At 31.3% G+C, this 27817-nt stretch overlaps 3 protein-coding genes across 5 annotated transcripts; all 3 read left to right on the top strand.

Annotated features, from left to right (window-relative positions):
- The first annotated feature begins 8957 nt into the window (after positions 1 to 8957).
- On the top strand, positions 8958 to 22586 carry LOC112603991. 2 transcript variants are annotated; one of them, XM_025352837.1, is made up of 4 exons: positions 8958 to 9056; positions 17063 to 17153; positions 17270 to 17456; positions 17615 to 22586. In XM_025352837.1, the coding sequence occupies exons 2-4, from the start codon at positions 17100 to 17102 to the stop codon at positions 22459 to 22461; spliced, it is 5088 nt and encodes a 1695-aa protein (XP_025208622.1). In that variant the 5' UTR covers positions 8958 to 9056; positions 17063 to 17099; the 3' UTR covers positions 22462 to 22586. The 2 variants fall into 2 exon arrangements, with proteins under 2 accessions (XP_025208622.1, XP_025208621.1); XM_025352836.1 differs by lacking the exon at positions 8958 to 9056 and having other exon boundaries at positions 16783 to 17153.
- On the top strand, positions 10906 to 11696 carry LOC112603993. 2 transcript variants are annotated; one of them, XM_025352840.1, is made up of 2 exons: positions 10906 to 11204; positions 11288 to 11696. In XM_025352840.1, the coding sequence occupies exon 2, from the start codon at positions 11348 to 11350 to the stop codon at positions 11690 to 11692; it is 345 nt and encodes a 114-aa protein (XP_025208625.1). In that variant the 5' UTR covers positions 10906 to 11204; positions 11288 to 11347; the 3' UTR covers positions 11693 to 11696. The 2 variants fall into 2 exon arrangements, with proteins under 2 accessions (XP_025208625.1, XP_025208626.1); XM_025352841.1 differs by having other exon boundaries at positions 11281 to 11696.
- On the top strand, positions 12072 to 13989 carry LOC112603992. The gene is made up of 2 exons (XM_025352838.1): positions 12072 to 12611; positions 12692 to 13989. Exons 1-2 carry the CDS (start codon positions 12257 to 12259, stop codon positions 13543 to 13545), a joined length of 1209 nt encoding a protein of 402 aa, XP_025208623.1. The 5' UTR covers positions 12072 to 12256; the 3' UTR covers positions 13546 to 13989.
- Positions 22587 to 27817: the final 5231 nt, after the last annotated feature.

Raw genomic sequence — 27817 nt, 5'->3', positions numbered from 1 at the left:
TTTTTTTTAAACTTATTAAAAATATACTTAAAATACTATATGATCAGCGTAGAGCATCACAAATATAGTTAGAGCTGCTTAGTTAGATAAATCGATCCCTTTGTATATATAATGCGTACTACATAGGTATATATTCTAGATGAAAATTGTACGCCGCTCCGGGTCATACACCATTATATTACACGTGATCGTATAAAACATAAGTATGTGCTGTAAGTATGTATAATAATATGGTCGTTCATCCTATATCCCGCCGAATATTTTCTATTGTACGCAATACCCGCAGTCTACATGACAATGCTGGAATTTAATTGTATCTATGTATAATAATACAAATAATAATTATTGAAGGGCTTTTTCTACTTTACAAATTATAAAATTCCGGCTTTGGTGACGTACAATAGTCGTTTGGGAGAAGCTTCGCGGTGGTTATGAAGCGCAAAGTTCATAATTGATTTAGTACAACACTTATATTATTATTACCGTCATCATCATCATCATCATTATTATTATTATTATTATAACTATAACACAGTGGATCATTATATGTGCAGTTGCTGCTTTTTGTATTATTTCCCAACATGTCACATATGCCCTGGCTCTATATCTTGTTTAAACCGAGTGCATCACATATTATGATAATATAACCCATGCTGTTTCCAAGCAAATTTGCGCCGGTTCTTTACAACTTGTTGATCGGTAAATATTGTCATTTTTAATATCATTGATGCAACAAACCCAAATTAAAAAACACTACACTGACCGAGAAAATATAATTAAAAATAAAAACTAACAACTAAAATATCTCCCTAACATACCTGTATAATCATATCTAACAAAGAATATGTATATTGTGGTGTCTGTAACTGATATATTTTTAAAATTATAAACAATATATTATACAGAGTTTCTAATACAGTCAGAAATTTCAAAATTTAGTGAGTATAGTATATAGAAACTGTGAGACACTCTGTATATAATGTTATATTACACTCGCTGTAGTACTCTACATTATACGATTAAAATCGTATTAAATTCATGATTTAAATTGTAAGGCTATATTTTTTTCAGCGTGTTTGTCTTATCATTAATCCTAAAACATTAATTTCAATCATTAAATTATATATACACAGGTATCTGTGTCTAATACATATTTTCATAAAACTTGGTTCAATTGAAAAAAAAAATTGATAACTAAAAAAATAACCCAAGGTTAGTTAAATACACATTAAAACAAAAACACTGTAATTTATGTTGTAATTAAAATGTTTATTCTACAGGAAAACAAATCATTTATTTTGATAAATTTTATCGCATGTATATAGTATATTATGTTATTAATTATATTTTTGTTTATTGATATGTCAGTTTTTAATCATTATTATGTAGCATATATATATATATGAAATATACATATTATATTATTATATAGGCGTATTTAATTTTGTCCATCTACATTTTTGTATTGATGAATGATGTATTTTGTTGATTGAACTTTGGATCAATACTATTTTATAGGAAGGGGGTAAAAGTTAGATTGAAAAAAATGAAACTATACTTACATCGATCAATATTAAGTGGAGAATCTGATTTTTCTATTATATATCAGTATTTTTTTGTTAACTACGCCCTTATATCTAAACGATTTATTACGATTATAACACTTGCATTCTAACCTTCAAATTTTTACTTCACCTTTTATATTCATCTAGCGGAAATATAAAAGTATTAATTTCTACGTGATATTATATGAGCTAAATTTAATTTAGTTGATTACAATGTAAAGAGAACATAATGACTTGTATATTGTAACAAAAAAAAAAAAAAAAAAAAAAATGGTAAAAAAATACATTTTACTTATTTTTATTGGGTACAACCAGTATTACTATAATAATTTTTTTAAATATAAGTACGTAAGGTCATACTTAATAGAATTTTTTTTTTTAAGTCATCGTTATTGGTTATTATTATACATATACAAGAAATTCAATTTAAATGCCTATATTATTTCAAATGATTTACTTAAATTTTTGATGAACGGAGTAAAGTTTTGCTGGGATACCTCGCATAATTTTGGTTCATTACTCCAATCTCGAATCAATCAAACTTTAAATATTTATAATTTAAGACTAATTAATTATTTTTTGAAATTTAATTTTTATATATCAAAATACCTACGCCAAAAAAATAATTTATTTTGGAATTTGAAATTAATAACACCTAAATATGAATTTCATTCAAAAACACTAAAAACTTAAAAAAAATAACGATCAAAATTGTAAAAATTTAATCAGTTTTCAAAAACGTTGTTTAAAATTATAGTAATGTAGGCTGTAGTAATGACGTCGAATTATGTAAAAACATTAAACAATATGATAAAAACAGTTTATATTTTTCGGAATAATGATAGGCATTTAAATGGATTACATTGTATATAATAAATTATTAAAATGGACTACCAGAAGTTAATATTAATAAGAATAAAAAGTTAATTCAAAATTCCAATTAAAAGGTATTACAATTTGAAAAGAAATTGTACAATAATATTCATCCAATGTGCATAAAAAATCATTAAAGCTTTTTAATAATTTCTATTTTATTTTGTACATGCTAGTCATTGGATTCAATTATGTATATTAACTCTTTCAATTGATAATAACATTCTGTTATAAGAAATGAACTTTGATTTACATAGTAAGCATATTTGTATATAATAATTAATAATATAATAAATGGAAACGTTCGCTGATAACCGGAAATGGTAAGAAGTTTACTTATTAGTTATTGCGACAAGTGTGGGGATTACATAATCATCGTTAATTTTTTTCGTTCGTTGTCACTCATCAACCTGCAACGGTTATTATTATTTTTAACAAGTTATTAACAGCTGATACGCTCGCGACTTCGTGAGGCTCGTTTGGATTTTATTTTTTTATTTGCAATATCTTCCCTGAATTTTTCTCATTATAATGATAAACAACTAGGATAACATTTTTAGATAAGTTATTGTAGCCCTAAATATTTAATTTATTAATCTATGTGAAAATATCCTCTACAATTATCTGCTAAAAGCATATCGTATAATTTTAAGTGACTTATAACAAATATACATTTGCATTGATATTTACGTTTATATAAATATTTTTTAACTGTTTTAAATAATATATTTCATAACTAGTAAGTTAATTATTTACAGTAAAGGAAAGTGATGTGTTGAATATGACGTGGTTGTTTACTCTCGCGTAAAGAGTCCATCTATTGATAAAATGTTATAGTATTGTGGGAAATTCAAAATCAATAATTAATTAATAAATTAACAAATTACAATTTTTTTCAATTGAATTATGCATATTTTACTTTCATTATCGATTATAGTGTAATTATAGTAGATACAATCTTACAGCATTGTATTTTATAGGTACCTACTTGTTTTTAGTAAATTTGTTGTCCTATTGAATAAAATATTATTCTTGATTTATTATTTAATATAATTGTATAAATCAACTTAGATAGTCTATAAAAATATATGTGGAGTTTAGTTTAACCTCCCCCCTCGGCCATCACTTAAGAGACAGCACATAGTTGCGCTGTCTGCTGTCTACGTATCACATGTGCGTGTGTAACACAACACTGCGTACACAGTAATATATTATGATATTATCATGAATCATGATGTGTACGATGGTTGTCAACGTCAATATAATTTAAGACAATGGAGTTAAATTGCCGAGACTAAAATATTCGAAGTCTTGCTCGCATTGGATAATTTTCATTAGACATGTGCACCAAAAACAAACTTATTATGTCAGTCTCTCAACTCATTTATTACAGCATGTCAAATAAAATATAATATTATTAAATTATACTTAGACGTAGTGTGATAGTTTATTTATTTTTTTTTTAACCGTAAATGATACGTATATATTATGCTAATGTGTATACTTACATACGTATGGGATAGCTCACCGTGTTTTCTCGTTGTCTAATTTATTGTTTTCCTATCTAACGAGGAAAAACCGCAAATTATGATGGGTAAATTTGTTTGTAGTTATAGGTAATATATGTATTATGTATTCCATATATTCTATAGATAACTTGACAAAATAACGTCCATACAATTTCAAATTTAAACAAATATTTAGTAAGTCTATTATTATATTTTTTACTCCAATTCGTACTATATGATATTATTTGTATTGTATATCTAATGGTGATGAATGAATTAACTCGTTTAATGTTGTTATAGCTAAAAAAAGAAAAAAAACGTTTATTTAATGTAAAATCAACACCGATAAATATATCATTGACCAATAAAGGTACTCAATTAATAAAAATAACGCACCATGCAATAATATTATAGTAATAAACAAATCACGTTTAAAAATGTTTACGATGTATAGAAAAAAATATATGATACTTGTGAATTGTGGTCAACAAACAAACAACAACCAAAAACAGCACCATTATACATTTAAATATAAAATAAATCGGTTCGCACATATATAATAATTAATAACTATAGCTATCCCTGTGCATTACGTTATCAGTACAAAATGCATTCGTGTTAAATTTGGTTGTCTAATTCTAACATTTAGCGTAAATAATGTTTTTGGTTTTCTGATTTGGTGTATAAATGATATTTCAAACATATCAACTTTATATAACTTTCCCACCCAGCGTAATTTTTTTTAAACTATTTAACATTTAATTTTCAAATTAATTTTTTTTTTAACATTTTTTTAAATATTTTTTTTTTTAGTTAGATTCAAATTTGATTGCCTAATCAACAACTTAATAAAGTTTCAATAGTGTGAACAAAAAAACAACGAAAAAGTTGTGTTCTATTATACTGCATCAACTATTTACTAAAATACTAATTTCCAATAGTAGCTTATAGTCAGTAACACAGATGAAAAAATAAATATTTTTATGAGCATATTTATTGACTTAAAAAAGAACTAAATATAACTCAACATTACAGGAACTTATAGAATCAGAAATAGGCTTTAAACTTGCTTCGTGATGATCAAAATGATCGGATGTGTAGTTTTAGAGAACATGCGTGATAATGATTTTCATTTCCACATTTATATATATATAGTTTAATGGTCGTTCATATAATATAGGACATATGCATTTCATTTACTTACTACAGACACATCGTAAGACCTATTATAAATTTATATACATGAAACTATTCAAGTGTAACCCTATTTTGTGTTATTTAATTTACAATATAAATGTGCTTTTTTAAAAAATATTTTTACCTCGTGTTTTCCTCTAAAAAAAAAATCAACAAATGGACACTTATGCAAAATGAACATAGTTATTAAAGAAAACAGAATTAATTTATATAAATATTAAACTTGGTATTGAATACTATTAATTAAAACCACTCCTTAATTAAGTATATATTTATAATAATAATAGGACTATTCCGATAAGCATTGTCAGAGATTGTGTATGAAGTAATTTATATCATTACACACATTACACAATCATAAAGCACTTTGGCATTAACCTTACGATTGATTCTTATTAGTTATATATTTTTAAATACCTATATTAAATTAAATTAGAATTCAAGTATTGGCGTGAACCTAAATTTAATTGGTTAGTTCTTATAATATAGCAGAAAAAAGCGTATATCACTTATATTATAGCTTATAATATGGTACTTGTATCTAAATGCTTTACGCTTTTACAAGTGTTGGTTGAATAACATAAAATGTATATCATATTTATTCGCCGATTTCCAGCAAACTCGATAATAACAAACTGTATTTTTCACTAGCGAAAATGTAAGAATTCTAACTTTTAATAATATAATTAAATCTTATCTCAAAGTTACAATACATTGAATATAATATGCATTATCTAATATACAAATTTTACATATTAGTGTAAGTATTTTATGTTGATATTTAGCTAAAATGTTCAGAAAAAAATTGAATTTGTTTAAATAACAATAAACTGATTAATTAATTAAAAATGTATTCTACATGAATAAATATCATAAATTACTTAATCTTGTAATTATTATATATTAATTGTCTAATTGTCTAAGATGATAAGTAACTAGGTAATTAAAAAACATCAAATAAATGAATTTATAAAACAAATAGGATATCAAAGTTTATCAACATTTAAATATAATGAATACTAATAGTTATATACTATTAGTTCATTACTTATTAGTTGAATCTTTTCTAAACTTTTAAAAACAACCAATTAGTTAATAGAGATCTATGTAACATTAAATTTTTGTGCGTAAGCTGCATCTGCAATACTCGATGATTAATGCATTATTTTAATTGCGTATATTAGATTGAAAAGTATATTTAGTTCGATAATTTTATTTTTCAAATATTTCAATGAGACTTAGCAAGTGTGTAATATTATTTGCCTTTCAGGTTTGAGTATGACATTTAAACATATATATTTTTTGTTTTGGGGTGGGGTGGAGAAATATTTTATATTTGTTTACTGTACGGCGATCCTCGTCACGACGTATGAACAGGGAAATATAATATAATATAATGAGTGGATTCAAAACGAGATGGAACTATAAAAATGCACTCACGATGCCTCATAGGAACCATCATAAAGCCAAATAAACTTCATCCAACAAACCTGTCTCTGTGTATGTATTGGTAACCGGTTATTATTTGCATTTTACCAATAGAAATACATTATTTGACTTCATGTGGTTTGACACTTTGGTGTAAATGCAATTCTGAGATATAGAAAATTTGTTAACTAAAAAAAAAAAAAAATTATCTTAAATTTTAATAGTTGTGTATATTTTTTATATAAACGAATATACCACAAAAATGATTATAGTTAATTTATATTAAAAACTTATACTTAAAGTACCTACTTAATGAATAATAATTCATATTAAAAAAATTATATAATTAATCATTAATGTACAAACATCCAAAAGAATTTGAAAATATTGTGATGATAATTTTTATTTATTTTTTTTTCATATTTAATATAAACTTCACATCTTCCGTAACTAAATTATATTATTTTTAGTTCAATGACATAATACCATTAAATCATAAAAACAAATTAATTGTTCGTTTTGATTTTCATGTAAAGTAGGTTTAACAAATAAATATTTCGAATTTGATTAAAGAACAACAAATTTCAGATAACAATAATTCTAAAACGATTATAATGTATATTGTTTATGCCATGTGCATTTTTAATGATACTATATTTATATTAATTTATCCGCTTTCATATGTAAGATAAAATTAACATTTTAGTTGAATAAACGTTTAATAATGATTTATATGTGTGATAAAATAACTAACTTTTCTTTGTTAATAAATTTGTACTCAAGTTTTTGATTTATGAATATTTTTTTGTTCATTTTTATTTTATTGAAGCAATTCTATTTTAATTGTTAATAAAAATATTTTTATTTTACGTAGATTTAAAAATCGTATTATTTTATTTTATATTTCAGTTCTAGTCGATTTATTATTTAACAAATTTAACTTTAACTCAATTTAATATGTATATGAAATTACCAAGTCAAAACCGGGTTTAATATCCTCTGTATATGCGACTAAGCAGGACTAAATACAATATATATACATAATATATTTTAATGTTAAAAATAATATGTCGCAACTTATTTGAAATGGAAATAATATGTATATTTCGATATTTAGTAATAATCAACGTCATTGCAATACGATTTATAGTCCCAGTTTTTCTTGAACAAAATATTAGGCATATTTTATTCTTTATAAATTACACTACTTCATTTACCTATTGGAATATAAATAGTTTAAGTATTATAGTAGTACGTAAGTATTTTTTATCGACAGATATAATACAAAATAATTAAAAGAGAAAGTAGCGAAAAGTATAACAATATAATTTATATCGTATACATAATTTATATATATACTCGTATGTAATATAATTACATATATATATTGTATTTAATATTTATCTTATTAATTTTAAAACGTGTATAATAAAATATGAGAAAACTTAGAACGCATAATCATTAAACAGTCTATGTACCTATATATTTTCACGTTTGTGATAAAATTATCAATATACACAGACAATACACACAATAATTATATAACTGGACAAAAAAAAATAATAATGAAAAAATTAATATTTAATAGGTCACATGTCTATGATTACAATATTTACTTCCGAAGATACACCCAAAGAAACAAATTTAAATATATTTAATCTTTTTTTCGTAATGTTTAGAATCGTTATTGTGACCGATGAATTGAAAAAATTAGATAATGACAATTTAATAAATATTTTATAGTATAGGTACATACTACATATAAATAATTATCAAATTAAGTTTATATTAGTATTATGTGTTTTATGGAGGTTTGTCCAATCAGATAGATTATGATCATTAACGGTCGTAATAATTATTTATTATTTGCGATAAGGATCGACTGAGATTGAGAGCAATAATACCTGTTTATATACCTAAATATTAATAGCAAATATAATAATCGCATACCACAGTCGCCAATTTCAGTCCATTATAGATTTCAGATTTTAGTGTTGGTCGGGTGGTCGTCGATAGAAAATAATATTATCTATGCGTATAATCAATTTACGGTGTACAACATTTATGAACGATATTGTCGCGCGATTGTCAGATGAAAAGACAGTTCATAAAACATAATAAAGAATTATAATGATAAAATATCGATTATTTTCAATTATTTTTATTATAATTATTATAATTGTTAAAATTTTCGTGAACATAATTCGAGAAAAAAATGCGCAAACTCCGAGAAACGGCAACCGCGGGTCTTTGTTGTTACGTTACAATACGTACTTTTTCGCCCGTCACGTGTGACGGCGAAAAGGCGAGCCGCGAGGGTTGTTATTCTATTTCCGACGAACGAACGGAAACCTAACCAACCGATTTTTCTTCTTTGTTGCAGAGCCTTAACGTAAGACTATTGTTCGCCATCATAGCATCGGCTTTTGGTTCGGCATTCCAACATGGCTACAACACTGCAGGTGTGGTGAACGCTCCCCAAACCGTAAGTATTTAAAATGTTATAAATGTTACTTACTAACAGTACTAACTAACCATTTAGGCATTTAGATAGATCTTGTATGTACGTGTAGACTTATAACTTATATCTATCTACTACACGTTACATAACCGTGCGCATGGCAAACTTGGTAACTATCAGTTTTAACAAGTGGCAATCTCATAGTCTCCCTTGGACAGATATGTGTATGATATGCGATAAGCTGAAGTCTCCGAACGTACTAGCCATTTCACATTATTAAAGTCGTACCCTCGGGACCACAAGGCTATGACCCCATCTTAATATTTCGAAGTTGGGCGACTTTCGAATACCATTTGGCCGTATGCACATACGTATATCATCCAGAGTTTGATATTTTATTTATATATTAGAGGTTGCTGCATATAATAACGTTCTTCGATGATGATATTTTTTATATTTTACCTTGAGAAAAATGTGGAAAGGGGCAGGAATAAAAATTCCAAACAGCCTCGTAAAAAAAACAAAACAGGGTCTGGATGTCTGGTCCTAATTGTACAGTCTATTATACCTGCACGGATTTACGATTAAAATATTATTATTATCGTAAATCATGTAGTTCTCTACTTGTGTACTACCTATTACCCATGTAGTATGTTTCAAGGGGTTGATCTTTTTCACAGACACAATTGGTTTTTCGTGTAGTTTTTTTTGTTACCTGATTCCGGTTTGGCGGGTAGAATGGCTAGGTCGAACAATTAAATCAACACGAAGACAAGAGACTGTTTGATTTCTATCCATTCATAAATTGCGAATCTCTAAGTGTTGGTTTTAGCATACAATCGTTTAGTTTGGCCGTTTCCGGCGTATTGGCAGCCGTATCGATGTTTATCGTCAGTAATTATATAATATGCTTGTGTTTGATTCTCATAGGTCTTTTGATATGTCTATGAATAGGGAAGTAAGCACGTACTGGTATAAAAAAAATACACTGCCAACATCTGAATTTATAATTCTAAACACACACACACATACACACGTATAACATTAAGTATAAAGAGCTCGGATATTAGTATAAAACCTGAGTAATATCTATTTTTCTAGTCTTATCGTTTTAGACATCAAAGATATGTTGTTTTCTGTGTATTCTTTTTTCACCGGTCTCAAACGCGTCTCATCTTCAGATTCTAACGACTATAATAGTGCTAACGATGATTACGACAATACGCAACAATCCGAAACTAATAAATTGCTACTCTACCCACATTCCAATGCGGTGTATAACGAACTAACATGTAGTGAATGCACAAATCCCAATGACGTTTGCGGTCTGTGCCGTAATTCGAGAATATCATTAGACAGCGGCAACAGCAACAACGACGACAGCGTCGAGATTATCTGTTCCGAGAGTAATACGTGCAGCAATAGATATTCCGACGGTGCTGCGTATGGCAAATATTGCCTCAACACAAACACGGTCAGCCGTTTTGATAGTGTCGGCGGCGAACACGTTGAAAATGGTAATTGTAAAATTATAGACTATAATTTGGAAAATTACAAAAAATTATTATCAATCGTGGACGATTGCGAGCTGAAAAACAAATATTTTTCAACGAGTTTCGATTTGTCGGGGAATCGAGTATTGTGCTTTCTGCCGATAGACGTGAAAAAAATGAGCGGCGATGGTTCGTTGATGATTTATAAAATGTTGAAAGGCTATGAACTACTGGCCGTAAAGTATATTAAAACAAATAAAATATCATCGAGAACTAATGATGGGTATTTGTTTCACATGGCAGAGGAGAATAATAATATCATTAAATGCTCATTGGATTGTAGAGAAGTGGAAGATTTTATAAATATAGGTTCTTTTAGTTTTTGTAAACAGTTGTTTTGCGTTTCTCTTCTGGTAAACTACTTGTATTTTATAAAACAACAATACACGACATCATCATCATCGAGACGACGATACGTTTTGTTAGGATGTTTATTTTTAAAATCAAAAACTCGTAGTGGTTTTTTCGATACAAACGACGTGGATAAAATAGAAACGGAAAAAGACGTGCGCGTAGAATTTAAAAGAAGAATTAAATCATCGCCACCGTCGTTGTCGTTGTCCTCTGAAGATAGTTTAAACGTTTTAAAAGGAATAATCGTCGATTTTTCTATATCAAAGTGAGTATTTATTAATACGCGATGCGAATGAGCGAATATATAACTAATAAATTAATGTGTGTACGTGTGTGGTGAGTGTTTAGATTTAAACGACGAGAAACTTCAATCTATTGAAAAACGCACTCGATCAACTCCGTAAGGACATGGCTGTTGTCGATGATGATCATAACTATCATCTTATCGAGGATTTCGTTCGATTGGATCATTTGGCGTCGTCGTCATCATCATCGTCGTTGTCATCGCAATCTGGTGTATGTGTAATTCTAAATAAAGAAGCAGATGGACGAGTTCGAGTGATTTTACGCAACGCCGATTGTTTTAAATATTTTAATTTTACAAAAGACACGGCAAATTTGTCAAAAGTCGAGTTGAAAAAAGAAATGACGGATATTAACGAATGTATAAAATCTATAAATCAACTTGTATCGAATCCTTTAAAATCGCACGCGTCCGATGTTCAAATGTTACTTAGTGGTTGTAAAAATTAAATTTATATATATATATAGTGTGCTTTAAATGTAATAAATAAATAAATAAATGTTATAAACGAATGTTAAAATGAATCCTGAAGACGAATCTATAAATCCCAAAACGATATTGAAAAAAGATTTGAAATATTTTGCATTCATAGATTTTTTGTGTGCGTCTCATTTTTAACAATAATGAGTTTGAATATTGTTAGATATTATTATTATTACGAATTTAAGAATACGTCGATCGATTCGGGCTTAGTTGGATCTTACGTCGATCTTAGAGAGTTGAATTAATAATTTCTTATGATTGCGACAGTCGGCGACGCTACCGCCAATGACGACGGCGGTGGTGGTGGCGGCAAGAAGAAATCTATAGTTAGAAATTGCTTGTGTGTGTGTGCGTATCGCGCGAGCGTATAATACTTGACTAGATACCGGACTTATCGTGTTTGTTTATCAGTATACATCCGGATTCTGTAGGCTTCGGGTGGTCGTAAAAGCATTTCTTTTTTTCGCTTTTAACGTTCTTTGTTTGTGTTGCTGATACCGCAGCGCGTGTATACTCAAAATTGGCGCGTGATGACAACTGTTATAACTACATTTACCGCAACTACGACTTCTACACATTTTTCAAAAAATATGATTACGAGTATTTCGTCGATACCAACGGTAGTGTCTCCGCTACAATCATCGGCGTCTTTGGTGTTCCACAATTGTAATAATCGCAAAGACGCCAACGACAATTACGAGCGGTATACAGTGACGATGAAAAACAAGACTGTCGAGAAAAGATGTTCGGTATTTGATCTCACTCCAAACAATGTTCGTTGTGTAAACAGCAAGTTTGAAGAAATTAAAAAAGAAGTCTGTGATGATGATAAATCAGAGTACTTTATAATTGTAAATTTTTCTCAGTCGTTCGAGGAAGATTATCGTAAGTACGAAAAAAAACTTTTTCACAAGTCGACGAATATTTTCACAGAGTTGATTAATTTTTTTTTCCACACGTTGTAGTCACGGAACGCAAAAGCGATCATTACATTTTCAACGGATGGTCAAAAATTGATGAAAAGTTATTAAAAAGCACATTATCGTATTTTAATTCGATGAAAACAACCAACGATTCCGGATTACCGTCGAATCATCATCACCAACGAGAAGCGAATCAACACAAAGATACATCATGCGGCGCAGTTAGAGAATCTTCATGCTGTGTAGAAAATAATGGTTGCAACAAATATCATCATAATCGTTGTCGCCGTATTCATATAATACTCACGGGATTGAATGTGTTCAACATATCCAAATGTTTCCTTCATTTAGATTCTAATGTGATATTTAATTTTAATATTGGTTTGCGTTTATATTCCAAATCTCTGTCTGGTAGATTGCCATTTTGCATGACAAAGTTTTTTATAGCCTACACTCCGTCCAACGCGATGGTGGTAGATATTAATAATTATACGGTATGGTCGCCTACACTCGAAGAACATATAATACATAATCAAAATATTGGATATTTTAAAAATTTACAACTATCAAAAACTCGTTTAATTTTCTCTAAATTAATATCAAATTCAGAGTGTCGCGATGCTATACACCACAATGGCTTTAATAATAATTTTCCCGACAAAGAGGCTATATTGAGTAAGCTTTTGATTTCTCGTAAACGAAAACGCAACAATAATATGAATCTAACGACAACTTTTACTTCTTTCAGTATCAATATTTATAATTTCATATATATAATGTTTGATTTAGACGTTTTGTGTTTGATATTATCGAGTATCGCGAAAGAATTACACATAAGCATTACAAACTCCAAAGTGATAATGCCCGGATTTATTGTAGAGAGATTATCGTTTTAAAAAAAAAAAAGCTTCCTTCTATCGTGTGGATGCGTTTATTGCCACGAAATCCCACGAGCATCAAAAACTCGATGCGAATGCACTCGAGTTGGCGACCAGACTAGACGCGATCGCTCGACTCTTAAAAAAAAATACCCACTTTGTCGTTAAATTTGTAAACGAGAATTTATAGTGCAACTCTTAAACGAGAATTTATAGTGTGAGTGCTCTTATGTGGTGTATCTCACCGTCGTAGCAACGCCTCGAAAGGAGTAAAATCTCTTGCGCCTCTTGCCTTAGTTTTATTATAGGATGTGTGTGGTGGTGGTGTTTATAGGATATATACTAAAGACTGTATTTTAAAACCTCTTTATTGGTTCAATAATACTTTTTGTGTGAGTATAAGAGTATAAGAATACTTAGAGTAGCGCGAATACTTATTAATAATACAAAAGCAGCATATATGGTTGGTAATTAATGAAATGTATTCAATAAAGAATAAAATTTTTTCTTGTAATTCTTGTTCATTTTTTTCTTGTTCTTTTTGTTTTTTCTGTTTGATTTTTTATAATAGATGTAGTCGTCGTCGTCGTAGTCACTCCCATCTTCTGGCTGGTATGATTCGTTGATACTCTCGTCGTCAACAATATCGTAAGCGTCACTGAGAAAATGTATCTTACTAATCGACGATCGATCTCTAAGTTGATATCTGGCTTTTGGTGGCAGCTCCGCCGATGCTGTCGGACGGGTTGTGGTGGCAGTGGTTGTAGCAGTGTTTTTAGATGATCCATCATTATTATCGTAGTGGGCAAACCAGTCTTTGGAATCGACGCAATCAGCGGATGATTTTTTATAATGAATCCCGATACAATTTCTCGCGTGTTCAAAATTTTTCTTAAATACAAACATCTCGCTCACATATATTTTATAATAAATATTACTTTCTTTTAGATACGGGAATAAAAAATCTATAAAATCCACGATGTGTTTGGACATTTTAATTAAAACACCGACGTCTATAGAAAACTTTAGAAAATCGCTTTTAAAACTCATCAGATCGGCCATATCTTTTGTAGTCAGCGTAGGTTTGAGATTTATACAATCATCGTACCTGATGGCGTTCTTAAAGGCCGCTAAATCCAATGCTAATTTAAAAATCATACCCAATTTAATGAATACGGGATCGATAGTGAAGCCGTTCAAATAAGCATCGTACTTGTTATGTACATCTACCCATTCCGCGCGCAAATCGTTCATGAGTGAGTCTATATCCATACCACCTGACAATACGGAGTTTTCGGTCTGTTCCAACAAACAACGCATGGACGATAATATAATTGGGATTTCGCGGTTAAATGATACCTCACGACAATAACTATCCAGCTTTCGCGATTCGAATATTCTAGCGTCTCGCTTTAGCGACGAAGTGCCGGTAGATGAGTTGTCGATTTTTTAATCGAATAAAAAATAAAAATATAAAATAAAATTTTTATTTTAACATATCCAAGGACTGTATGTAGTTGCGGATATTATCGACATCGGCTTTGGGTTTCTCGTAGATCCAGCTAATTACCAATGATCTGGCGTTTTCCATGTCCTAAAGAAAAAATATAAGTGCTTATTAGCGCGCGTGCAATATGAATAGTCGTTTGCGATCGGGTCGTCCGCGTTTGACAGCGGCAGAGTGCCACGTTTGTTCTCTACGATTCAAGCTCTTGGCGATGACTCGCTCGACCGATAAAGACAATGACGATGACGACGACGGCTCTTGACATCGTTATTTTGACCAAGTTAACGACTGAGAACGCGCGCTCGCTCGCTCGGTCGATCGAGGTGACGACTTCGCGATCTCGACTAATTCAAACGCACTACATTAAAAAAGATGGATAAAGAAAAAAAATTGATAGTAAATTAGTAGAGTTGATTTATTACAATGAATACTACATCATTAGAATACAAGTTAGTACAATGAATACAAATTAGACAAGTTAGTTATCGATATAGTTAAAAAAACTCTTCGTCGTCTTCAGTTTTATAGTGCGGTTGAAGAACGAGAGAATCTTTGAATTCATCGGGAATTTTATAGATCACTACATCTTGATCGTACGTTGGATCAAATTTTAATAAGTCACAAGCATATTTGTCTCTAGAAACTTTAAAGTTATTTATAAACGAACGGAACAATTGATCCTAGACTTTACTCTTTGTAATGTTGTTATAAACTTCCAAGTCCACGCTAAAGATGACTATGTCATCGCAAAAACAAAACACGTCAAGTTTTTTATTAACTGTGATATGAACGTCTGCCGAGCCGATAAAAATTTGATTGCGCCTAGCATTGTCCAAAGCTATCTTAGTCTCCTTAGCATACCAGATTGCTTTGCAATCGGTAGAAGTGTTTATAAACTCGTAATACTTATCATTCAGACGCTCCCAGTCTTTTAATATGTGATTAAACACTAAATAAGGCTACTTAATGCACATAGTGTTATTGTACAAGTACTCTTGTAACGATAGCAAAAATATAGGTATATCATTAGAGTTTGAACCTACGGGAACTGGAGTCTTCTCTCCCTTCTGGTTGAAGAGTGCCGAGTAAAATAATGGCGTGGAGCATTCGGACGAATGATAGCCACAGGTTTTCTTCAGCATGTCCATGAAGAATACGAATTCTCTTAGAACCAGAAGGTTGTAGTCCGGATCGGAGTAGACAAAATTGATGAACATTCTAAAAGAGAGAGAGTGATGGAGACATTAGAAACAGACAACTCGAAAAGTCTCTACATTTGCGATCCCGAACTGTTTGTATGATCTTTGAAATCGAGTAAGAAGCGTATTATAGAAAAGAGTTATTACCTATTGCTGGGGTTCTGGTGCGATTCCATGTTTTAAGAGTGATGGAGCGGCTGCGTCGCAAACGAGGAGAGAGAAGTAGCACTAGTGCTAACTAAACTTGCGTGATCAGAGTATGGGTTCTCCTACAAGAATGAGCTCTGACCGAGATTCGGGAGCCTTAAATATGCCGCGAGAATTCAACTTATCGCGTACGAGCAAAGAGCAGTAGAAAAATGAATAGAATGGCGTGCGAAGGATCAAAAAGATGTAGAAAAATCGTCAGCCGATAGAAGAAGCGACTTGGGACGTCGTAAAAATCCGTCTATATGCTCGACGAGACCTCGGCAGGCCTTTTCATTACTACACGCGCCTTATCGTAGATGATTCGTATAAAAATACAAGGCTTGCTATGTTTCTACGACGCAAAGTGTGATCATCGTTATAGTCAGCGTACGACGACGCAAAGTGCATGTTTTTATCATGATGGTTGGTACTTTTGCTCTTCGTCGCTTCGTCTCTCGTCGAGACGCCGTCGTAGCGGCGTAGATAAAGCACGTAGCCGATCGGTGATTGGGTATATAACAGCGCCGTTCGCATAGAGCATGTTCATTCGAATTCAGAGCTCAGTGGTGACTTGTTCGTGGCGTTTTTTTGACCCGGACGAACTTTTACGTTATTTACGCGTTGTTCATGATTTGTTTAGGCGTTTGTTTTGATTTGTTCATGCGCCATTGTTTATAATGGAAATGGAAGACTTTTTATCCGATGTTTTGGTCTTCGATCTATTCCCAAAAGTGAGTATTACTTTAAATTTACTTTAAGCGTACAGGCGTGAACATATTTCTGTTTTTCCGTTCACTTTTATTCGTTCATACATAAACTATAAGTTAATATTTTTTGTTTTTTTCAGGAAAATCAAAACACATCGAACAACAACAACATATATCTGAATTACATCGGTCTCAACGATACCAATAACAAGGAAAATCTAAACGGACCGTTGCAGCAGCATCAGATCGATTCCGTAAAACACCACAATTCGCTCGATTGCAGAGGTTACTACAATACTTTTTCTTCATCCGACGTATTTGATGGATGTGAGTAAACGTTTTCTTTTTCTGACGCTGCGAAATAAAGTCTTTATACGTGCGTCAAACATTATTTCACCAGCGTTTTGTGAAAAATCCACGCTCTTTGAAAAAAAAATTCATTTGCGTACGATTTCAAAAATGATTGATGTAATTTATTTTTTCAGCAACAACACCAATCGCGGCACTCACAGAAGTTAGCCGTATGGATCTCAATGCGTCGTCGACACCGGTGCTAAACCATCAGTCATCGCCGTATCAAAATCAACAACAGGTACAACAATATTTATATCAACAACAGCAACAAGTAAAATCACCAGCACCGTTGTCATCGTCATCAGTATTACAACAGTCTGCAGGGATACGGCAGTTAACAACACCACAGTATTTAGTTCCGCATTTTTCACCTTTAGTATTACAGGAGCGACAATCACATACGCCATTACCACCCGTACCACAACTGCCAATACAATTGCCGATATTATCACCGACTGTTGTTGTCGATAGCGTTGGGGCCAATGTCGAAGTAGGCACGACATCAACGACCGGCGGTTCTTGTACTCCTGATTTTCAACAGCAGCCAACATCACCGCCGTCATCACAACGATCACTGACTTCTGAATCTGTAAGTAATAAAAGAAGCCACGAAATAGCGAATGATGGTCAGAACAATGACGACTCGTGTAGTAAAAAACAAAAATTAGACGATTGCGGTGAGAATAATACGAGAATATTCGAGGACGACGAGGAAGAGGAAAAACTTGAAGAACCCAACGACAAGTATGATGATAATAATGATGATGATGAAGATGATGATGACGAATTCGTCCCTACTGAAAAGGAGATCATTCAAGCTAAAAAGGAGGAGGAATCCGCCGTCGTAGCGATCCCACACGACACCGAACAACTGGATACTTATCCGTTAGAGTCAAAATCAAAGTACGTTATTAAATATTCACAGCGTATGAATAAGTTATTATCAAATACCTATGACATATCGATCAGCCTCACGCGTAAAATACTCTCGCGCAATGAACCGACTGAATTCGAGTTGAATTACATGAATACCATAAAATACACAATACCCAGAGAAAAATGTGCCTTCGCGTTTATAAACCCATCATGTACTATCGCGGATACGGGTATAAACAATGATGACACATATAAAGTGATTTCTCAAAAACTAATAGACAACATGCAATTAGAACAGCCGATTCATCGCGAATTGGATAAATGTGATTTAATGCTCAGCACTTATAAAAACGGAGACGACACCGTTGCTTTAAAATCGGGTTCTGCTAGTTTTTTAAAACACGCGGAAAATAACGTGTTCTGGTTTGATAGTTACTCGGAATCGTTTACCGAGGTAAAATCGGTGTATGAAGCTTGTTATAATGAGAGCAATTCGGAAAATATGATGATTCAAGATGTGTTTAGTTACGTCCAGGAGAATTATTCGAAAAATAATAACGTGATTCGTGAGAAAACCGAAAATATAGCGATATCTAAGAACTTGGTGCGAATATATCGATCCGCTCTTTTGAACGATGTCATTCTCGGCATAGTGAAGCATGTTAAGTTCGCTCGCAACAGCGCCACAAACAGTTGCGGCGATTTTACCACTTTTAAATACGATTGCGAAAACATTAGATGCGAACAGTTTATAACTTTGGAGTCTTTCTTGTATTTTTTACTTAGATATCGCGATCCTAAAGCGCAATTTGACATTTACGAGGGAGAATGGGTGTTTGTATTGCGTTCCTATTGGGACATATGCACTCAAGATTTGAAAAATTATAACGAAAATAAAAACAGACGTGAAGAGAAATCTATACTGGGCTACGTCATGCGCAAAATATACTCATCTATATTGAGGGAAGATGTAAGCACCGAAAAGGACTTTCGACTCTTGGTAGCGAGCAATGCTATAAGAAAGTTAAAATGCCGAGACAAGACGACTGTGCCATTAGAATTTCTAGAATATATCAAACATTATATATCCTTACTGATTAACAATATAAATTCTAAGTTACAAATGATGTGGTCGTCTACATTTAAGAAAATGGGAATTCATCACGCGAATTTTGTACACACTTTTGTCGAAGTGATGAAACGTCGTAAATTTATGTTGGCGTTTGCTCTGCGATGCGTATATCAAAAACCATTGCCGATCGTCCCGGAAAAGACTGTGAATCTCGATCAATATATTAAATATTGGTCGTTCCGCAATGACATGAATCACGTCAAAGTGTTGAAAAATAAAAATATCAGTGTTCCCGAAAAACTCACTAGTCGTTTTCGTGCGATCAACAATGGCTGCGGTATAGACAAGATACAAATCAATTATATTTTGAATTCCATATTCGACAAAGAGACTGACATATCAGATCGACTACAATACGAATTTGAAAATTTTTATCAATTTTTCGTAGAAATGTTTGCCGAGTATATTTACAATATCAAAGCCTCCGAAAAGATTAGCGATCACTTGTCGATCGAGTTTTTTAACGGTAAGATGAGTCCAATTAAAAAGATATTTTTACATGTTAATTGCGTGACTTGTATATACGTTACATTCACGATGAGCGCGCTCATTACGGACAACATCAAGCGATGTCTCAAAGAAATATCGCCCAACGGACACTATGAAAATTTAAAGTTTTCTAAAGCGGTTGTGAGTAAGTTTTTCGCCATGATCAATGAGAATTTGACTTACGCTTTATACCCAGTACTCGTACAGTATGGGAAAAATCATGTAGATAAGTTTTCCATGAACGCCATGTTGATAAATTGTTTTGATAGTTATCGTGATACTGTTATAAATTGTTTCGGTATCGGTAATATTCGGTTTGGCTGGTACGTCGAATCAATGTCTAATTTGGATATTGATTATTCGCCAAAAGTTATAGAGGCGTTTACAGATGCGGAAAATTTGTGGAGTTTTATAAACGCTCTGTCGGTATTAGACTATGATGATGTGGCCTATACAAAAGAAGACAGAACCATCATGGACGTGGACGAAGAGTTGGAAGAAAGCGACGATCAGCGGAAACTATTGAACGATCGTGTGGACAATTTAGTTCCAATTTTGACAAAAACCGGTGAAAATAATTATTTAAAACAAGAAATAACGGCTTGCACTGGAGTATTGGATGTTTTTAGTGATGATGGTAGCGTATACAGTTATGAAGAGTCGATATTCTGCAGTGATGATTACGATTCGGACGTTTGCGTCGAAACGGACGAAGAGTCTGAAATCGATACAAGTAGCGACAGCAGCGGTGACGAAGACTACGACGACGGATGTTCTAGCGATAGATTTGACGAGAGAATTCGTAAAGCTAAGTTAAAGAAAACGAGAAAATTATTTATTGATAATTTAAAAGAAAATGGCATGCAAGTGGATTCTCTAATAACAGCGGTAAATCCCAATGTACCAAATGACTATAGTGATGATGATGATATCAACACTGATCAAGAAATTATTATTTACCAAACGGAAAATAAGAAGAAGAAATTAAAAAAGAAAAAAACACCGGTCGCGAAAAAAATAGATTCCATTCGTGATGTCGATTTGTTGAAAAATTCTAAGAGCGGTAGCTGCAGCGACGCTAGCTGCAGGAATAGCAGTGATGATGACTATGACGACAACACCATCGCCGGTTGCAAGAAAAAAGATTCTGGTTGTAGCAGCGGTAATCACAGTAGCGATGATGATAGCAGTAGTAGCAGTAGCAGCAGCGGCAGTGGTAGTGGTAGTAGCAGTAGCAGCAGCTGCAGCAGTAGTAGGAGTGATAGTGATAACGATGATAAAACTACTACAAAATCACCGTCGGCATCGGCGAAAGTATCAAATACACCAAGCATCATTAAGCCCACGATAACGACGACGATGACTACAACATCAAAGACTCCAAAGATAAAATCAATCGTAAAGTCAAATATACCTCTACAGAGATTTATTCGACCACCCAATAAACCATTATTATTTATTAATGGTAAACGTATGCCGGGTAAAAATCTGTCCGACGACGACGATGATGATGACTACGACAACGGTGTTTCAAACAATTTAACTTATAACGATGAATTGCCGCAAAATACCGATACTGCTGATAGATCCACCGTACAAGTGTTAAAACCAAAACCAAAACCTAAAAAATCAAAGACAGCGCCAACAACTGCGGCGACGATGACGGAGACGGCGGCGGTGAAAACAGACAAGAGGAAATATGTAAGGAAAAGTGTTGCTGGCGGCACTATATGTCGTAGGAAAGATTACCCTCATTACCCTGATGTGATATACCCGTCGACATTAAATAAAGCCAGTTGTTGTGTTTTAAAGAATAATTATGATTATAGAACGATGAGCGTAGACGAGTGTATCAAACAGTATCTACCGGAATTAAAAGAGTTTTACGATAGACAAATATTAAAGGATAAAAATAATAAATTTTTCAATACCAAGGCTTACCCGGAGAGCTTCGGTTTGATACTCATGCCGAGCGATTATTTTAAAAATTACGACAGAGATCCGGAAAACTTTAAAGATAAATATTACGCTTCTTATGATGACGAAGATGGCATTAAAAAGCGATTATTTATGATACAATTAAAGAGTGCCATTGAAAATGGTAAGACATCCAAGAATTGCGTTTTGTGTCATAAAGAAAACAGAACGAGTTTTAATATGATTGTTACCAAAGAATGCGTTATTACTGCATGTTTTTATTGTGTACACTTTTTAAATTTACACATTATATACAATATAAAAACTTATGAAGATGTTAGAAAACAATTGTACACCAGAGTCAAAAAAAGATATGGTCGCATTCGTCCGGGTAGTATGAAGAATTATCCTCTGATGTTTGACAAACAGTATAATTATATAGAAAGCATGCCTAAACGTACCGATGCTTCTCAAATTAATATGCGTACTTATAACAAGCGTAAGAAAAATTACAGGATTAACTTGAAAAAAGAAGAAGCCATACGTCTTCTCAATATGGAGTGATGAATTGTTCCCTACTATGTGTGTGTATTATTCTTATGCTTTTCCTATTTATCCATTCCAATTTTATGCAAATTTATCCAATCATTATTTTTTATGCTCAATTATATTGTACTCTTATATACACTACTTGTTAATTACTTATTTTTTTTTGTTATTATGTTCAATTTTATTATATTATATACGAGTATATATATATATATATATGTTATTATCCCCATTTATTATCCATTTTTTAATCTCGCACTTGTCAATTTATTTTATGTGTCATGTGTTTAAAGAGAAATAAAAAAGATATAATTTATGTCAAGAGTGTTTTTTTTTTTTAATGCGTTATTATCCCCTCTAATCCAAAACATATTGTAAAAAAAACCGGTTCTCGGTAATACGATAGTATAAGATCATTAAAAAGCAACGTATTTTTCCAAAAATCATTAAACCAATAAAAAAAATCACCAATAAACTCGGTATCTTTTTCCGTTAACGACACCGGTTTGGTCCATAAATTCATTCATAATATCATCATCATAACCATAATCATGTATCGTTATAAAATGGAAAAGAAGAAGAGCGAGGAGGAAAAGTTTGTTTCAATAACTATATTCAAATTCATACATATAGAATCACATTATTAATTTTTTTTTCTAACACTCGTAGAAAAGCATCGGAATTAACACGACAGATGCAAGCGTCGTCTTTATCATCGGCATCGGCATCGTCGTCGTCTAAAACTTTGTGTTTTGATAAACCATCGTAGTAGTATGTATTTGTATGTTCACAGCACTTTTGGGCAGGGAGATTTTAAAAGTTTAAGGGGGAATATCCCACTTGACCTCATTTTCGTCTCCGTATAACACAAAAACAGATATTTTTTTTTTTTTAAACATATTCATGTTTTTCAAAAAAAATTTAATTTCATGTAATACAAATCATAATAATTCTAAAAAACATTATATAGGATGCGATCTGGTTAAAATAAAAACAAAAATATATATATTTATTAATATATGTTAATTTATTTAATATTTTTTTTAAAAATCTCAAAACATTATAACACAAGTTTTCTTACTTCTCTAGTAAAAGGTACATATTCTACAATGCGATCATGAATTAATAAACAATAAGCAGTTACACCTGTAAGAGATTCTGACGCCTCGATTTCCAATTGAACATCTACTGATGAAGCCGTAGCCGAATCATTTTGTTTTGAAGTATCAATAACTATAATTGGTGCATTTGATAGAAAAGTAGAAGGACTTAATATCGGGTTCCGAATACTTTTTTCATAGTACGATTCTTGAAACGATGTGTACATATCATATAATAAGGTGAAATTATTTTTTGCAAAATCTAAATTTAAATTATCAAACGGATAAGCAATCGAGTTTAAAAAAGCTTTAACGTTTGTTAAATTACAATGATAAAATACACTACAATATTTTGTTAATATATTTTTACGTCCTTTCTGCAATCCGATTATAATAAATCGAGGTTTTTCTAATTTTGAAGCAGTTTTCAAGTTCCATACAACTTTTTTAGTGGTTCCAAGTTCAGGGTATTCAAAAGTTTCAATAGACCTGAACGGGATAAACAAACTTTTTTCTTTTTCTATAAGTTTTAATAATTTCAATCTTTCTTCATCATCAACAGTGATATGTGATACCTTCCAAACTATTTTATTCGAAACGACTTTTCCAGAATTAACACTTTCATCTTGTTCAGCTTTTGTTAAAACATTCAGATAACTATGAGTTCTAATCTAGAATTAACTAATATTTTTTTAAAGTCTTCGAACATACCTAACCAATATTTCAGTAGAATGCAAGCACTAAATTCACCATTTGCATTTGCGGGGTTTGTATTATTTTTAAAAATCCAACCTGCATTTTCATAACAGTTATAGTTATCTGGTGTACACGATAGATAATCTTTCAACGAGCTGGTAATACCTAATACTCGAGTACTATTTACTTCTATTCCATTGATTTCAAGTCGTATTTGTTCAAAGAGATATGAAAAACCGTTATTAGCAAGTTTTACTTCACTAGCTTCTGATATTTTACCTTCTAAAAAAATAAAACTCTCATGCAAATACGGATGAACATCTGTTTGCTGGATTGATATTCGTATTTCATCATTATTATTAAATGAAGTCGTATAAGGTGTATATGAATGATATTCAATTTTCGTAATTTTAGAATCTGTTTCAAACCTCGAACTTATATCCAAAATATCGCTTTCAGGCATTCTGTCTCAATTTATAGCCTAACGCCTTTAAAATGTTTTTATTTTTCACTGTCAATTTTTTAACTTTACTTGATGTTGACGGTAACACTTAAGTCGAATGCCTAGCTAGTCTAACCTGAAGTAATGGGCTTATATTAAATTTTAATCCCATGTCAAGATCCGTAACGTTTAATATGTAGTACAATTGTTAATGTCTCACAAAAATTATCGATTTGATTAAAATCTTGATCAACTAATTGAATAGTTATTGAATCAATATTTGTTTTGTTCAATTTATAATATATAAGGTTTGGTGGTGATTGAACCACTTTTGTTCCAGTTTTTCCACTAGGGAAAAACTCGTAAATTGAATGAGTTTGAACGTGATTACTGAATGATCCTTAAGCAATATTACACATCACTTTTATACAGTTAATTGTGTTTAAATTTATAGCTTTTTCCGAACGCAGAACTTTAAAATCTGGATAATAGTCCCGTTTTTCAAACCCTAATAAAGGTGCTATTCCATAAACCTTATTAAACTTAATTAACCCATTAAATTTTATGAGAGATCTAAAATCGTTAGGATCAATTGAAATTTCGAAAGATATAGATGTTCCATTTTCTTTATTAAAGTCTGTTACTTCCTCTACAACTTGCTGGTTAATATCTTTAATATTATAACAACCTTTTTTTAGCGTAATAAAACAAATTTCCAATCCATTTCGATTCTCATCTAATACTTGAATTTCAAATTTATTATTTTCCGAATTAATATTTGGAAATAAATTAAACGTTTGTAAACATAATAAAGCTATTTCAGAGTCCTCATACACGTTTAGAGGTGGAAAAAAAGTTGTAGTCAATGTAGTATCATTCCCAGTTAAGCTTAGAGTAATCGATTCATTCATCTAAAAAAATGAATATCAAGATCCACGACGTTTAATATGGAGAACTATAGTCAATGTTTCACAGAAATCATAAATTGGTATATTATCCTGATCAACTAATTGAATAGTTATTGAATCAATATTTGTTTTGTTCAACTTATAATATATAAGGTTTGGTGGTGATTCAATTACCTTTGTTTCTATTTCTCCTCTCGGAAAGAACTCGTAAATTGAATGAGTTTGAACGTGATTACTGAATGATCCTTGAGCAATATTACACATCACTTTTATACAGTTGATTGTGTTTAAATTCACAGCTTTTTCCGAATGATAAATATTATAATAAGATCCATAATATTTTCGGTTTCCAAACTCTAATACAGAGCCTATACTGTTTGGATCCGTAAAGTTTAGTGTTCCGTTACATTTTTTAACTGATCTAAAATCGATAGGATCAAGACTTACATCAAATGTTAAATCAATATGATACTCATTTTTGAAGTCTAAAATCGGTTGTTTAATTTTATTGTTAATATCTGTAATGTTATAATATCCTCTTGGGAAATTGAATGAAAAATAATAATCAAAAAACTCTATGTCTATCCTATTATTTGTTGAAATTATGTTTGGAAATGAATTGAACGTTTGTAAACATAATAAAGCTATTTCTGAGTCTTCATTAACTTTTAAAGACGGAAAATAATTTGTAGTCGATGTAGTATCATTCCCGGTTAAACTTAGAGTGATTGATTCATACATTGTAAAAATTTAAGACATAAATGTCCACAGTTAAATGAATTATAATTCTGATAATTTGAATAGTTATATATGATTTTATTTCCTTTAAAATATTTTTGTAATTCAATTGGTGGAGGTAAATCACCAAAGCTGTCAAAGTATGTAACTTTATCCTTATTTTTATAAAACGCTACCCAATGACTTCCACCGCCTGAAGATATATCCAAGTTTAATATTCCACATTCAATTTTAAGCGGTTTTTTAGGTAAGTCGTCACGTGAAAAGATTCCACGGAAATGACTAATATTAAACTCTCCAACATATTTTATAATATCTTGAGATGAAAGTGGTCTATTAGGCAGCGTATTCATCAGTTTTTTTTCTTAACCTATTATTCTTCAGATATAATCCACTATCTTTTTTTCTTTTCGAATTTTGTATTGCATTATACACACTAGCATTTCCAGACATTAAACTACCAAGTGCTGATAATCCTACAAAAATAGGTATTAAGGGAATCGCACCTCCTGTCTGACCCGGTATCAAAATCTGTCTTTTACCACTATAATTTTTCTTAACCTTGCTTCTTTTTTCGCTGCTAATGAACTATTTTTTTTTCTAGCTTGTTTTTGTCTACTTTTATAACCCATCCCCAATTTTTGTTTAGCCTTCATCGCATTTGTTACCAAGTAGGCAACAATTTTCTCTTTTCGAGGAGTGTCTTTAGCTTTAAATCTTTCCCAAGAACGATTTTCTAACACTTTATCAGCTTTATGTCTTTCATCTAAATTTTTACTTTTCGTGTACACTAAGTCGTGATCGCGACAAACGTTATCTAATGGGTTTATTCTTTTATCACCACGATCTATTCGCTTTTATTATTTCGTACCAGGACTACAAAACTGATAACCAGGAATATGAGCTTCAAACGGAAGACTATTTATAAGAGAGTTTATAAAACCTTTACCAGTCTTATCCACTTAAGAGTTGAACGCGTCATCAATAACTGATAATAAATTATAAATTCTAGAGTATTTATAAGAAAATGAATTTGATTGAACAGAGATATAAATTAGATATTTTAAATGTTGATACTCAAGTAATAAAAAAATTGTCAAGACACGGTCCGTTATTACCCGACACTATACGTGCTATTATAGTTGGTCCTAGTGGTTCGGGTAAAACAAATATAATGTATAACCTAATCACACATGAAAACGGATTAAGATTTGAGAATATTTATTTATACTCTAAAACTTCTAATCAGGAAAAATATATTTTATTAAAAAAAATAATAGATGATATTATAAAGGGTGCTAATTTTTTTATATTCACAGACGCTGACAAAGTTATAAAACCAAATCTAACTAAAAAAAATTCTATCATTATATTCGATGATGTATTATGTGGCCCGCAATCGATTATAAGAGATTATTTCAGTATGGGTAGACATTCAGGTGCTAGCTCTGTATTTTATTTAGCACAAACATATTCTAAAATTCCAA

Source organism: Melanaphis sacchari, unplaced genomic scaffold (assembly GCF_002803265.2).
Source record: "Melanaphis sacchari strain LSU unplaced genomic scaffold, SCAv2.0 Contig1173_pilon_pilon, whole genome shotgun sequence".
In the NCBI taxonomy this organism is placed as follows: Eukaryota; Metazoa; Arthropoda; class Insecta; order Hemiptera; family Aphididae; genus Melanaphis; species Melanaphis sacchari.
The sequence above is the reverse complement of the archived record's forward strand: the minus strand, read 5'-3'. Positions and strand labels throughout refer to the sequence as shown.